At 41.1% G+C, this 14,032-nt stretch overlaps 1 protein-coding gene across 2 annotated transcripts in view; it reads left to right on the forward strand.

Moving 5' to 3' along the window:
* Positions 1–14,032, forward strand: part of ITGA2 (integrin subunit alpha 2) — a 62,472-nt gene that overhangs the window by 24,309 nt on the left and 24,131 nt on the right. For both annotated transcript variants that reach the window (XM_080972350.1, XM_080972351.1), the window contains exons 5-15: positions 2,931–3,045; positions 3,153–3,280; positions 3,618–3,766; positions 4,054–4,204; positions 5,399–5,564; positions 5,827–5,900; positions 6,153–6,291; positions 7,716–7,861; positions 8,083–8,226; positions 11,748–11,951; positions 13,081–13,217. In XM_080972350.1, the coding sequence (XP_080828476.1) occupies positions 2,931–3,045; positions 3,153–3,280; positions 3,618–3,766; positions 4,054–4,204; positions 5,399–5,564; positions 5,827–5,900; positions 6,153–6,291; positions 7,716–7,861; positions 8,083–8,226; positions 11,748–11,951; positions 13,081–13,217 (1,553 nt within the window). The remainder of the gene's footprint in view (positions 1–2,930; positions 3,046–3,152; positions 3,281–3,617; positions 3,767–4,053; positions 4,205–5,398; positions 5,565–5,826; positions 5,901–6,152; positions 6,292–7,715; positions 7,862–8,082; positions 8,227–11,747; positions 11,952–13,080; positions 13,218–14,032) is intronic.

Here is a 14,032-nt window from a genome sequence, read left to right on the forward strand (position 1 = left end):
TCTACAGCTAACTCTATCCTGTACACTCAGAAGTGAGTTCCTTGGACTACAGTGGGGTTCACTCCTTTGCAAGTGTGCTTAGGATTGTAACCTAAGTGATCTGTGAATAAGAAAAAAAGATATATTAACTTCCTTTCTAAGGAAAGAAGCAGGACATTTTCCTGAAAGTATTGCTGCACAGAAAGGAGTAAATGTAACCCATTCTCCAGCAGAGCAACCTTCCCCGACATGTTGCCCGTCATCTGTTTTAAGCTACAACTTCTATCAGCCCTAGCCAGCATGATGGAAGCTGTGGTCCAAAATATATTGAGGGCACCAAGTCAGGGAAGGCTGCAGGATTGCTATAGAAGAATGTCAGACTTGCAGAATACTTTCGCCTAATAATTAATTACACCCCTGATTGTAGATTTGATTCGGGGGGGGGGGTAATGTGGCTACGCCTGCACCTGTTCCTGGGCTTTTACAAAGCATGGCATGATCTGAAAGGTTAGGGCTGAACTTCTTTATTGCTGGTCCTCATAAAAGAATGCAGTGAATTGGAAGTAATGGAGAACTTACTAGTATAAGCTCACTAGAATGATGCCATCTTCTGGCCAGTTCCAGTTAATGTGAAAGAAATGCCGGGGGGGGGGGACTATCTATGGCTGAGACAAACAATTTCAGGTGACCTTTACTGATCTGAAATGAATTTGGGGTTTGTGGGCATGAAAGATTTAATGGAAGGGCCCTTGCTGGTTTTTTCCTGCTGCCTGCTTGGGGTTCTGGTGGTGGCAACAATCCTCGTCTCCACCGCTGATGGGCATTTCCCCCCTTTGCCTACAAGATGCCAGAATTAGGGCAGGAACTGTTGGCCTCACTCTGATTTGGCTTCATGCCAATACTATCTGGACCCAATTGGAATGAGGGCAATGCTTTCTGGCCTCACTCTGTGACTTGTGAGTATGATACAAAATCGTGCCCACCAGCTGAAGGAATGTCAGGGCTGCTGGTGCTGGTAAGCAGAGCAAACATAATGCCCACTTGCAGAGTCTACTAGAAATCATTAAAATGGGGCATCACCTTTCACAGGTCTTGAACAGGGTGCTGAAGTTGTGTGGCAACAGTACAGCTTAACCTAATATCTGCTTTGAGATGCATAGCTTTTTACTGCTCTGCAAGTACATTAGACTTGGTATGTAGTACAGAGATTGTAGCTATTTTAGATTCCTAACATGTGTGAGCAAGACCCAAGGGCTGTGTTATTTGTCACTAATATACTGTATTTTAGGTTTGAAAGGATAAGGCTTCTGATTATCAGGGATAAAAAAAATTCTGAAATTACTCTCCCGGGAACTGCTGTGATAAGAATGAACCAAATGGTTTTCAACACAGGCTTGGATTGATTTCCAAAGTATTTTAGCTCTAGCATGATTTGTGAACACAGCCAGTATGCTAAGTGGCAAGGATCTCCTTTATCAATGTCTTGAAATATGCAATGTTTATAGTGTTGAACTGAGAAATGTGTAGTATCATGCCATAGAAGCAAGGACTAGTGCACCAAGCTACGCATGGTTTAGAGCCATTTATCATGCAAACTGGTCCACTAGATGATCATTGACAAGGTGCAGAAAATACTAGCTTAAATGCCTCTGTCAGCCATACAATCCTGCCTATATGCTAATATCTGTTTCAGGGGGTCCTTCTCAAAAGCCCACCATTACATTAGGCTAAGCTGTTGGTGTGACCTTCTTGGTGGCGGCCCCAGAGCTATGGAATCCCTTCCCATTGACTTGTGCACATCTGTACAGGCATTTAGGCTTTCCTCTTCAGTGTTGCCTTTAACTGAGATTCTTATTAACAGGGTTTTACACAGCAGCTACTTAAAAGTATACCGTATGCTTGGTAATTGAGACTCCTGCATACTGCCCTGCTCTTGCATGCTGAAGCCTGAAAAAAGTGATAAAACATATTTTAAATAAACAAACAGCAGGCATCCAATGCTTAACTGAACCTGGAACCACTAACTGATTCAAACCTACACTCTGGCTTAGGGCTCAGATTTTGCCCTCACAGGAACTGCAAAACCAGGTGCAGATTCCTCAGTAAATTGCACTTTGTTTACATTTGAATCATTTGTTGCTTCGAATTGCAGAATGCACAAAAGCTATGCATTTCTTACAAAAGGGACACAAAACTTTTGATTCCTGAGTATGCCAAATATTAGAAACTATCCAATATACATGTCAAGAGTACATGTGGAGATGCAGGTGGTGCTGTGGTCTAAACCAGTGTTCCCCAACCTTGGGCCTCCAGCTGTTTTTGGACTACAACTCCCATCATCCCTCGCTAGCAAGACCAGTGGTCAAGGATGATGGGAATTGTAGTCCAAAAACAGCTGGAGGCCCAAGGTTGGGGAACACTGGTCTAAACTACTGAGCTTCTTGGGCTTCCTGATCAGAAGGTTGGCGGTTCAATCCCCATGACAGGGTGAGCTCCCGTTTATCTGTCCCAGCTCCTGCCAACCTAGCAGTTCGAAAGCACACCAGTGCGAGTAGATAAATAGGTACCGCTGCGGCGGGAAGATAAATGATGTTTCCGTGCACTCTGGTTTCCGTCACGGTGTTCCATTGCACCAGAAGCGGTTTAGTCATGCTGGCCACATGACCCAGAAAGCTGTCTGTGAACAAATGCTGGCTCCCTCGGTCTGAAAGCGAGATGGGCGCCGCAACCCCATATTTGCCTTTGACTGGACTTAACCGCCCAGGGGTCCTTTACCTTTACCTAACATGCGGAGCACTTGTGCATGGGTGGTCCAGCCTTGTATTGAGAGAGAGACTGCACAATGCACCTTCTAGCACAATATTTCTGTCCCACATTGTAAGAGGGAGATTAAATGCTTTTTTGTAATAGGTACTTCTAAAGGCTTATTCTTCTTCCTCTTCTTTTTAAAGACTTGCGGCCCTTTGTGGGCACAACAGTGTGGGAGCCAGTACTATGCAACAGGGATCTGCTCTGAGTTCGGCCCAAGTTTCCAGATCATGAGAAGTTTCTCCCCTGCTGTGCAAAGTAAGTACTTAAGTATGATTCAGTAAGCAATTTCATTTGCTTTAAATACGAGACAAGATGCTGCTAAAATAACTGGCTCAGACTTTTTCTATCCCCTTCTTTTGCAGAATGTTCTTCTGCCATAGATGTGGTGGTGGTATGTGATGAGTCAAACAGCATTCATCCCTGGCATGCTGTATCGGATTTCTTGAAAAAGTTTGTTCAAGGTTTAGATATAGGTCCCACAAAAACTCAGGTGCGTAGAATTGGGGCACAGGGGGTAGGGTCAGCAGAACTGAAACGCCATGCCTTATTGGGGGGGGGTGTCTTTCCTGTTACTGCAAAGCCACCATTGGATACAGCCCATTATGTATGAGTTGGCAGTGTAAAGCTTCATTTTTTAATGTTAGGCGTGGGGGACATGTGTCCCGCTCCCGCCCCCCAGATTCTGCTGAATTTAGAACTTCCATCTTCCCTGGCCATTGGCAATGCTGGCTGGAGCTGATGGGAACTGGAGCTTATAGATGTATTGCACTGGTTTATTTAGTTAGTACTATAACACTTTTTCCTCTTAATTTTATCTGAAATTTTAGGTAGGCTTGATTCAGTATGGTGTTGACCCAAGAGTAGTGTTCGACCTGGGTACTTACCAAGATAAAGGAGATGTTGTACGAGCAATGTCAGAAACCTTTCAGAATGGAGGGGTCCAAACTAATACATTCCGCGCAATTGAATATGCCAGGTAAAGCACACCGAATAGCAGCTGACGCTCAGCTAAACAGAGATCCTCTTTTTAATTTAAAACAGAACAACTCTATCACTGACAAAAATATATATCTGTATGTGAGGGTAAATTAAAACAATGTTTGAATACAACTTTGAATGCTAATGTACTTGATATCAGCTAAGGATTTTGTAGTGATGCTGTTTTTCTGCATCTTCACTCTGTTGGTGGTAAAAGTACTACGTGAAAGCATGCGTAAAAAGCAGTATTTGTATATAGTAAATCACACATGCTGTTCATTACAGACGTAAGGCTTTTTCAAAAGAAGCTGGTGGGCGGCCAACAGCCTCTAAAGTCATGGTTGTTGTGACAGATGGTGAATCACATGATGGCTCGAATATGCAAGAAGTGATAACTAAATGTAATGAGGACAACATCACTAGGTTTGGCATAGCAGTAAGTAAGGCTTTCATTATTGCGACTGTAACTTTAGCCCTTGCTATCTTTAATGCATGGATTACAAGGGGACTAAAATAATTGTGACAATGAGTCTAGAATGTAGCTCTTCTGTGAGGAATATTCATAAGGGATGGGGGGGCGGGGGGGGCGGAATTGTTTGAGTCACATTTTCATGCAAACCTGCCCAGTTCACACTTCCCAAACCAATAAACAAGATGGACCACAGCTATCCATCAGATTTTGAACTTCTCCAAATTTTGGGATGCAGTTCTCCAACCCAAAACTCTGCAGAAAGATGCATGTATCAGTGAAACTATCATACAAAACTACATTATATTAGGAGAACTTGCTTGTAAACGTGTATATATTTGAGAGAGTTGCATCCATATATGTACATATTAGGATAAAGGTGCATGAAAATGCTTTTGAATTTTAAAGCAAAAATTTGCAAATTGGTGCAGAAATGGAGTGAACTGTACTTAAGCTTGGAAAAATGGGAAGCACAGAGAAACTGAAATATATGTTCATCCCCAATATGCCTTTGTCAAGTTCATAGCTCTATAGATGCTGCATTCTTCATACAGAAGTCTTCAGTGTGGTCTTCTAGATCCATTTCAGTCAAAAGAGATGCTTTGCGTATTCATCTTCACGCAGTTATCTGCTTCTGTGACCCACCTAATTGTAACCTCACCAGCTGATGGTAACAACATTAAGTCTAACCACATCAGGAAAATGTCACATTTTTAAAAGTTTCCCTGATTGTGGTTTACACAAGGAAATAATTTATAGTGAGGCACACATGAAGCAATGTCTGAAGTGGGCATCAGTGAGAACTGCTGAAATGCCCTCAAAGTGCTATCCCCCCCCCCCAACCAGTATGACCTTAGCAGAGAAGTACATGGTGCCAACACAGAAGTAGTAACAGGAGATAGAGGTAGTAAGAAAAGTGTAATTTCCTTTAGCAAGTCACTTCCCCTCCAAATGCATGTACCCCCCCCAACATGCTCACCACTGGGTTAGCATGCGGTGACTAGGTAGACAGCCCTTTTCACTTGATCTGCTATGCCCAGTAGAGGTTGTGTGAAGGGACAAAATGGAGACAAAAATGTTCTGTAACAAGTACGTAATACAGATGTATCTGAATGCTTCTTATTAAAATTCACATGATCATTCTTTCCCCTCCCCCTCAAGGTATTAGGATACTTAATTAGACAAGACATGGATACTAGAAATTTAATCAAAGAAATCAAAGGAATTGCCAGTGTTCCCACATCAAAATATTTCTTTAATGTGTCATCTGAGGCGGCACTTTTAGAAGAAGCAGGAACGTTGGGAGAGCGAATTTTCAGCATAGAAGGTACTAAAATAAAGAGTTTCCCTTTCTACTAATCAATCCTATCCAGCGCTAGCTAACCTGTTACTTGCCAGATGTTGCTGCGTTACAAACCCCCTATCATCCTTGGCTTTTGACCATGCAGGCTGGTTCTGACAGGAGTTGGAATCTAACAACATCTTTGGGGGGGGGCACAGGTTTCCCACCTACTGAAATCAGTGTGTCACAAAATTTATTTGTAACTGGTGATAGACATATGAGTAAACATCATTTCCCCCCCCACCAGGTACTGATCAAGGTGATTTATTCCAGATGGAAATGTCACAAGTGGGATTCAGTGCTTCATACTTGCAGCAAAAGGTAATGAACAGCTTGTAAACCAACACTGCATTTAACTTACATTGCCAACAATACTACCTTTTTTTACTTGAAGAAGAAACTGTTAGAATGGTAGATAATCACAAAACGATAGAAATGTATAAGTAGAAAAGTATATTGAAAACTACTTGTGTTGGGGATGTGTCACTGCCTCTTGTATCATTGAAAATCATTCACTGAAAATACCTGAGTATATTTTAATCCCCGTTTGCCTTTGTTTTGCTTTCTCTTAAGGAAGTTCTGATGCTGGGGGCTGTGGGAGCCTATGAGTGGACTGGAACGGTGGTGCAGGAGACAGCAAAACAAGCTGCTATATTTCCCAAGGAAGCATTTGAAAAAGTTTTGCAAGACAGAAATCATACCTCCTATTTAGGTGAGGGTGGTGGTTCAAAGGGCAGAGTGAAATATTTCTCAAATGTTCTTGGGTACTCTTTATCACATTCCTGATTTAGAACTGTGGAAAGCCAATTAAAGATTTATCATTCCAGAGCATTTTCTTTTCTTTTAGATACTTGAACTTGAGAACTGTTGCCAGAAGTTTCAAGCATTTGCTCTCTTTAAATGAACAGTAATTTGTCTTTTATCTAATTTATTGGTTAATAAAATACAGTTTTCTAGAAACCAATATGGGTGTTAGGAACTTGTTTTGACTCTTATCTACATGCCTTTTGAAGGGGAGAGCCTGCAGACTCATGGGGGTCCTTGAATATTCATGTGGTTTACAAGTACAAAATGAGTCTCATAAGGCAGTCACTTCAGAATTATATTGGCAAGTGATGGAGAATTCTTTCTCCTGATTTCTATGATTAAATATTCTAATGGGGAAAACATGGACTTCAGAGCTATTTTCTTGAGATGTTACCAAGCCCTATATGCATCCATAAGCTTGCTAAAACTCTAAAGAGTTCTCAGACCAAGACTCTGGACAAGAAATAATCAAAATAGAAATAGCTGAGGCAAAAGCTATAAAATGGATTATGTGGCAGCTAAGTAAGGGCTGTGTCTGGTGGATAACTTTGCGCTAGCAGAAAGCACTTTCACTCACAAAAAGCAGGACACCCAATTCTTGCCAATCCCTCTTACTGATTGCAGCCCCCCTCCCCAAGCCAAGTCCTGTACTGTTCCAGAGGATTTCAAACAGCTTTTCAGTGGGTACAATGGGCTGCAGAGAGTAGGAAATATTGTCAAAATTGGGTACTTAAGGTTCCTAAAGCCCAGAATCTGGGAAAGAAAAAGACCCATAAAATCATGGGGTAGTAAATTGTGTATTTGTCAAACTAGAAATAAAGTGGCACTCCACTTCCTGGTCCATTCAGGACAAGAACGGAGGTTCCCCAGTGTCTCACCTGAGGGCTATGGAGTCTTCACATGTGTGTTAATAGTGCCACTGTGCATGTGTATCTTGACATGGGTCTTTCTGAATGCAATTGCGTTCCACATGACAGAGAACATGAAGCTGTATGTAGGGGGAACATAACACCCCCTGCTCCATTGTTCCATCTGTTTCAGAGCCTGGCATTTAATGTGAATGGTCCCAGATCATCACTTGTCCTAAAATATATGTATCAGAGTGGTTACGCCAGCCAGCAGTGCTCGCTTGTGAAGTTTTTTTCAGCAAAGGTTGCAGCTAATCAGAACCTCCTTTCTATAGCTGTACCAGAAGTCATAGGACCTTGGCATGCAGCAACCGAAATAGAATCTACATTTCAGTTTTAGAATACTTTTCATGCTCGGTTGCCTTTTTGAACAACTGCACCACTGTTACTTGATAACGATAACTATGACTTTGCTTTTCAGGTTATTCTGTTGCTGTTCTTTCAGCGGAAGACACTGTCTATTTTGTTGCTGGTGCTCCACGGTCCAACTACACTGGCAGAGTGGTGGTTTATGAGATTGATGTTCACGGCAATGTAACTATTGTTCATTCTCAAAGAGGAGAGCAGGCAAGTGCAGAAGTTGGCACTGAATTTTCTTGTTTGTGTTATATATGTATAAATGTCACAGGCACCAGCTGTCGCAAGTAGGGTTTAAAACTGATATTTACTTGCATTGCGAGTTTGCCTTTCCAAAGTTGTGTATCTTGTCTGTACAAATCCAACTACAATGTATGGCTGTAACTGGCACTGACATGCGCCGTCTGATAAAAAATGTTCTATCATTTCAGATTGGTTCCTACTTTGGTAGTGTGCTATGTTCCGTGGACGTTAATGGCGATTCAGTAACAGATGTGCTCTTGGTTGGCGCACCGATGTTCATGAATGAGTTAAAAAAAGAAGAAGGGAGAGTCTATATGTTTTCCGTCAGAAAGGTACATAAAATATATTGGGATGCCAAGAGAGTAGCTCAAAGCTACAGAGGACTTTTTAAAAACAGTGAAAGGAATAATCTGAGAAAAATAGAAAGATTTCTAAAATGTAAGAATATAAAAAAGATTTCCACAGTGGAGAAAGGAAAATTGAGTGCCCTAATTGAGGTAGAAGAAATCAAAGAAGCAATAAAGGAATTAAAAAAAGGGAAAGCCCCAGGTCCAGATGGGTTTACTGGTAGCTATTATAAAGAAATGGAGTCAGTCTTGCTGACTCCATTGCAAGTAGTAATGAATAATATCCTTAAAGAAAGAGAAATACCAGAGACATGGAAGGAGGCACTAATCACACTAATCCCCAAACAGGATTCAGATTTACAACAGATTAAAAACTATAGACCGATCTCCCTATTAAACATAGATTACAAGATTTTTGCGGGAATTCTGGCAAGGAGACTAAAAAATATATTGGTAGAAAGTATACACAAAGATCAAGCGGGCTTTTTGCCGGGTAGGCAAATGAAGGACAACATAAGAAACATAGTAAATATTATAGAATATTTATCTGACAGGTGTGATAAACAAGGTTTGTTGTTGTTCGTGGATGCAGAGAAAGCATTCGATAACATAATCTGGGATTTCCTGCTGAAACAATTGGAATATATGGAGGTTGGCACTGAATTCTATAACGGGGTAAAGGCAATCTACACGGAACAAAAGGCAAAACTGATAATAAATAATGTGGAGACAGCAGAAATAAGAATAGCAAAAGGAACAAGACAGGGATGTCCACTGTCCCCATTGTTATTTATAATGGTGTTAGAAGTCCTCCTAAATTCAATAAGAGAAAATAAGGGGATAAAAGGAGTAACAGTTGGGCAGAACGAATACAAAATTAAGGCATTCGCAGACGACCTGGTTGTAACAATGGAGGATCCAATAGATTCAATAAAAGAGGTACTCGAAGAATTTGACCAATTCGGAAAAGTGGCTGGCTTCAAATTAAATAAAAGGAAAACAAAAATTATAGTAAAGAATATGAATACAGATAAAACTGAAGAATTACAAAGAGAAACGGAAATAGAGGTGGCCAGAAAGGTGAAATATTTAGGAATATGGGTAACGCCAAAAAACATAGACTTATTCAAAAATAATTACGAGACAGTATGGAAAGGAGTTAAGAAAGATATTGAAACATGGGGCAAGCTAAAACTGTCATTTTGGGGCAGAATAGCCACAGTGCTTCCAAAAGTGTTGTTTCTGTTCCAGAACATTCCTGTAATTAAGGGTATAAAGATATTTAAAGACTGGCAGAGGGTGATCTCAAAATTCGTCTGGCAGGGCAAGAAACCAAGAATAAAATTTAAACTGTTGACAGATGTGAAGGAAAGGGGGGGCTTTGCCCTGCCAGATTTGAAATTGTACTATGAGGCGTCATGCCTATGCTGGGTCAAAACATGGATAAAACTGGAAGATAAGGAAGTGCTAGACCTAGAGGGATTTAACAACAGATTTGGGTGGCACGCCTATCTATGGCATGGGAGGAGAAAAGTACACAGGGGCTTCGAAAATCATATTTTCAGAGGTCCACTGATTGAGGTATGGGAGAGGAACAGAGATATGTTAGAACCTAAAACACCCCATTGGCTATCGCCACTAGAAGTCATGAGCGTTAAAAAGATTAACATGAGGGACAATTGGGCTACCTATGAACAACTGTTAATGAAAGAAGAAGGAAAGTGGAAAATGAAGCCGTACGAACAGGTCAAAGAGAAAGTCTATGATTGGCTGCACTATTTCCAGATAAACGGAATGTTCAGGAAAGATATTAAAGACAAAGGATATGCTGATAAAGATTCTAGATTCCAGATTGAGATATTGAATAACAACTATAAAATTTTGTCTAAAATGTATAATCAGTTATTGGAATGGAATTTAATAGACGAGGAAGTAAAGTCGGTAATGATATATTGGGCTAGAGATATCGGTCATAATATATATTTTGAAGAATGGGAGAAACTTTGGAAAAAACATCTCAAGTTTACAGCTTGCGTGACACTAAAGGAGAATTTAATGAAAATGTTTTACCGATGGTATATGACTCCTGCAAAATTAGCCAAAATGTATGGAACTTGTAATAAATGCTGGAAGTGCAAGGAAAGGGAGGGGACCTTCTACCATATGTGGTGGGAATGCCAAAAGGTTAAAGGGTTCTGGGAGAGTGTATATAACGAAATGAAGAAAATTCTAAGATATACTTTTGTTAAAAAACCCGAGGCTTTTCTGTTGGGATTGGTAGGAAGGGAGATAAAAAAGAAAGATCACAAGCTGTTCCAGTATGCAACAACGGCAGCAAGAGTCTTATTAGCTCAAAACTGGAAATCAGAGGGCCTACCGACAATTGAGGAATGGAGAGCAAAACTATTAGATTATGCGGAGATGGATAAGATGACAGGGAAAATTAGATATTCAAAAGACCAGAGGTTCATTAAGGATTGGGAAAGTTTTACGAAATATCTGGAAAATTTAAGTGATGGACAGATAACACTAGTGGGCTTTAAAGGAGCTCTGTAAAAAGAAAAGAGTATTGTCTAAAGAGAAATGGAAGAACTAGAATGATTAATGGCATTACAAATTAAGAAATGCGAACTTTTATAAAAGATTATTACGGATGATTTGTGGAAAGGTTGAAGGAAGTCATACTTAAAAACCTGTGAAAATGAGAATCGAACTTTTATATTTTGTTTTTGTATTTTGTATTATGCAAATTAATAAAAATTATGCATGAAAAAAAAAGAGAGAGTAGCTCAAAGCTCTGATGTTTTCTTAAATACTTGGTCTGTGGTTAATCCAGAAATTCCATTTGGCTCTCATCCATCCAAAGCATGTATATGGGGTAACTACATGCATGGATACCTTTCAAAATGTTTGAAATTCTACTAATAGGTCATTTGATGGGCAAGGGAGAATGGGGAGATGAAATCCACTCCTTGTTACCCCTTGCAAATAGCTGATAAGTGGTGTTGTGTTTTTTTTTAAATAAATAAATAGATTTCAAGCTGTCTGCATATCTTGGTGAGCTCTTGGAATGAATGGAATGGCAAGAGACCCATTTGAACACAGTATCCTTCAACCCACTGAGGATGACTTTCATTTAAACAGTCCCCTTAGTTGGATCAATTAGCCTGATAGAATGACTGCGCTATTTTACGCAGACAGCAATAATTACTGATAATATTGGGAAGTATGCAGAAGCTACTTACCTTAGCAATAATTCCTGAGATGCTTAATGGAAAGTTTTTATTACTTGTGTCTGTTTTTAGGACTTCCTATATAGTTGGCACAACAAAAATAGACAAGGGAATAAGATTTTCCACATCTGATTTTTCAATTTTGTAAGAACTAGGAAATTCCATTTCTTTTTCAAAGAATTGCATTCAGGTTCAAGAATATTTGTCTAGTGTGTTTCATAAAACTCTAATGCAAGACCCCCCCCCCCCTCTTTCTCTGGCCTTTTCTCAAAGGGCATTTTGGGCAAGCAAGAACTTCTAGAAGGGCCTCAAGGGACTGAAAACGCTCGGTATGGATCTGCTATCGCTGTTGCTTCAGATATCGATTTGGATGGTTTCAATGATGTGATAGTTGGAGCGCTACTAGAAAACCAGAATGCTGGTGCTATCTACATTTACAATGGTAAACAGAGGACAATACACACTAAATATTCCCAGGTAAATTACTTTTTTTTTACAGAATGCTATAAATTAGGTCTGAACCTAATTACCCTGGTCTGAACCGTTCTCTGGTCTGAACAATCATACCCAGTCATTGGCTGTGTTGGCTGGGATTGAGGGGAGCTAGAGCCACAGATTCCCCAACCCTGATTTAGAGTTTGGTCCAGGCTCTGAGCATGGTTATTTGTCCTCTCTTTTTGTTGGTATCTTGCATGTTTTATGGGGCCTTTTCTGTCATTACAGTGGTACCTCGGGTTAAGTACTTAATTCTTTCCAGAGGTCCGTTCTTAACCTGAAACTGTTCTTAACCTGAAGCACCACTTTAGCTAATGGGGCCTCCCGCTGCTGCTTTGCCACCGGAGCACGATTTCTGTTCTCATCCTGAAGCAAAGTTCTTAACCTGAGGCACTATTTATGGGTTAGCGGAGTCTGTAACCTGAAGCGTATGTAACCGGACGCGTATGTAACCCAAGGTACCACTGTACACTGTATGACTCTGAGGAACAAAATCTTTCATTGCAAATCCTAGTTCCTGTTCCCATGTGAACCTCCCTGTAGTTTAAGATCAGATGAGGAGGCCCATCCAATAGGACCTCAGATCAAATGGCGCTCAAATGATCTAATAATCCCCAGCCTCTCATTAGAATTGCTTGATAGGGCTGGTTATGAAGTTCATTGTGTGACTTGGCTCAGTTTCTGTCTTTCAGCCTAATGTACTTCACAGAACTGTTGCAAAGATAAAATGGGATAGGAGTACAATGTACACCAATTTGAGCTCCTTAGAGGAAAATGGAATATAAATGTAGTTTAGTAATTAAAAAAACTATAATAATTAACCATATAGCTACTGATTCTTCTTCTTCTCCTTCTCCTTCTCCTTCTTTTACTGTTAAGGTATTGTGGCACTTTAAAGATGAACACATTGATTGTGGAATTATGTTTGCAAGGCTAGATACTACTTTGTCAGACACATGTGCTTTTCAAACTAACTCAAAAGCCAATGATGAAAATCAATAATGACGACTTCATTGCTAATATGAAACATTTGAGCAAGGGAGAATCCTCAAAATAACCCATATGTGAATGAAAACATCAACATGCCTGATACAAATATTTCTCTTCTCAGAAAATTTTGGGATCAGACCCTGCGTTTGGACAGCAGCTCCAGTATTTTGGAAGATCAATAGATGGCCATAGTGATTTAAATGGTGATGGGATCACTGATGTATCTGTGGGCTCTGATGGAAACGTGATTCAACTCTGGTGAGACATGGATTTTTTTTTTTAAAAAAGCAACAAATATCTTTAATCGGCTCTGGATCCATTCCAGTCCGGCTTCCGCGCTGGTCATGGGGCCGACACGGCTCTGGTTGCCCTAACAAATGATCTTCGTAGACAGCTGGATCAAGGTGGGTCGGGGCTGCTGATTCTTCTAGATCTGTCAGCAGCTTTCGACATGGTCGATCACGAACTTCTGGACCACCGCCTTGCCGACATGGGGATCCAGGGCACAGTCCTTCAATGGCTGCGCTCGTTTCTCTCTGGTCGGGGACAGAGGGTGGCGCTTGGGGGGGAATTGTCATCGCACCACTCCTTGGTGTGTGGAGTACCTCAGGGTGCGATACTCTTCCCGATGCTTTTCAACATCTTTATGCACCCCCTCGCCCAGCTTGTCCGGAGTTTTGGGCTGGGTTGCCATCAGTATGCTGATGACACCCAACTCTATCTGTTGATGGATGGCCATCCTGACTCGGCCCCAGACACACTGACCAGATGTTTGGAAGCTGTGGCTGGATGGTTACATGGAAGCCGGTTGAAGCTAAATCCTTCGAAGACAGAGGTCCTGTGGCTGGGACGGGACGATATGGGATTGGGGGGGCAACTCCCATCTCTTGCGGGGGCGCAATTAGTGCCAGCACCGTCTGTTAAGAGTTTGGGTGTAATCTTCGACACCTCCCTTTCCATGGAGGCGCAGATTGCAGCTACAACAAAGGCAGCATTTTTCCATCTCCGCCAAGCTAAGCAGTTGGCTCCTTACCTCTCTCGCCCTGACCTAGCCACTGTGATCCATGCGACGG

The sequence above is a fragment of the Podarcis pityusensis genome (assembly GCF_964106645.2).
Source record: "Podarcis pityusensis genome assembly, chromosome: 11".
Classification (NCBI taxonomy): domain Eukaryota; kingdom Metazoa; phylum Chordata; class Lepidosauria; order Squamata; family Lacertidae; genus Podarcis; species Podarcis pityusensis.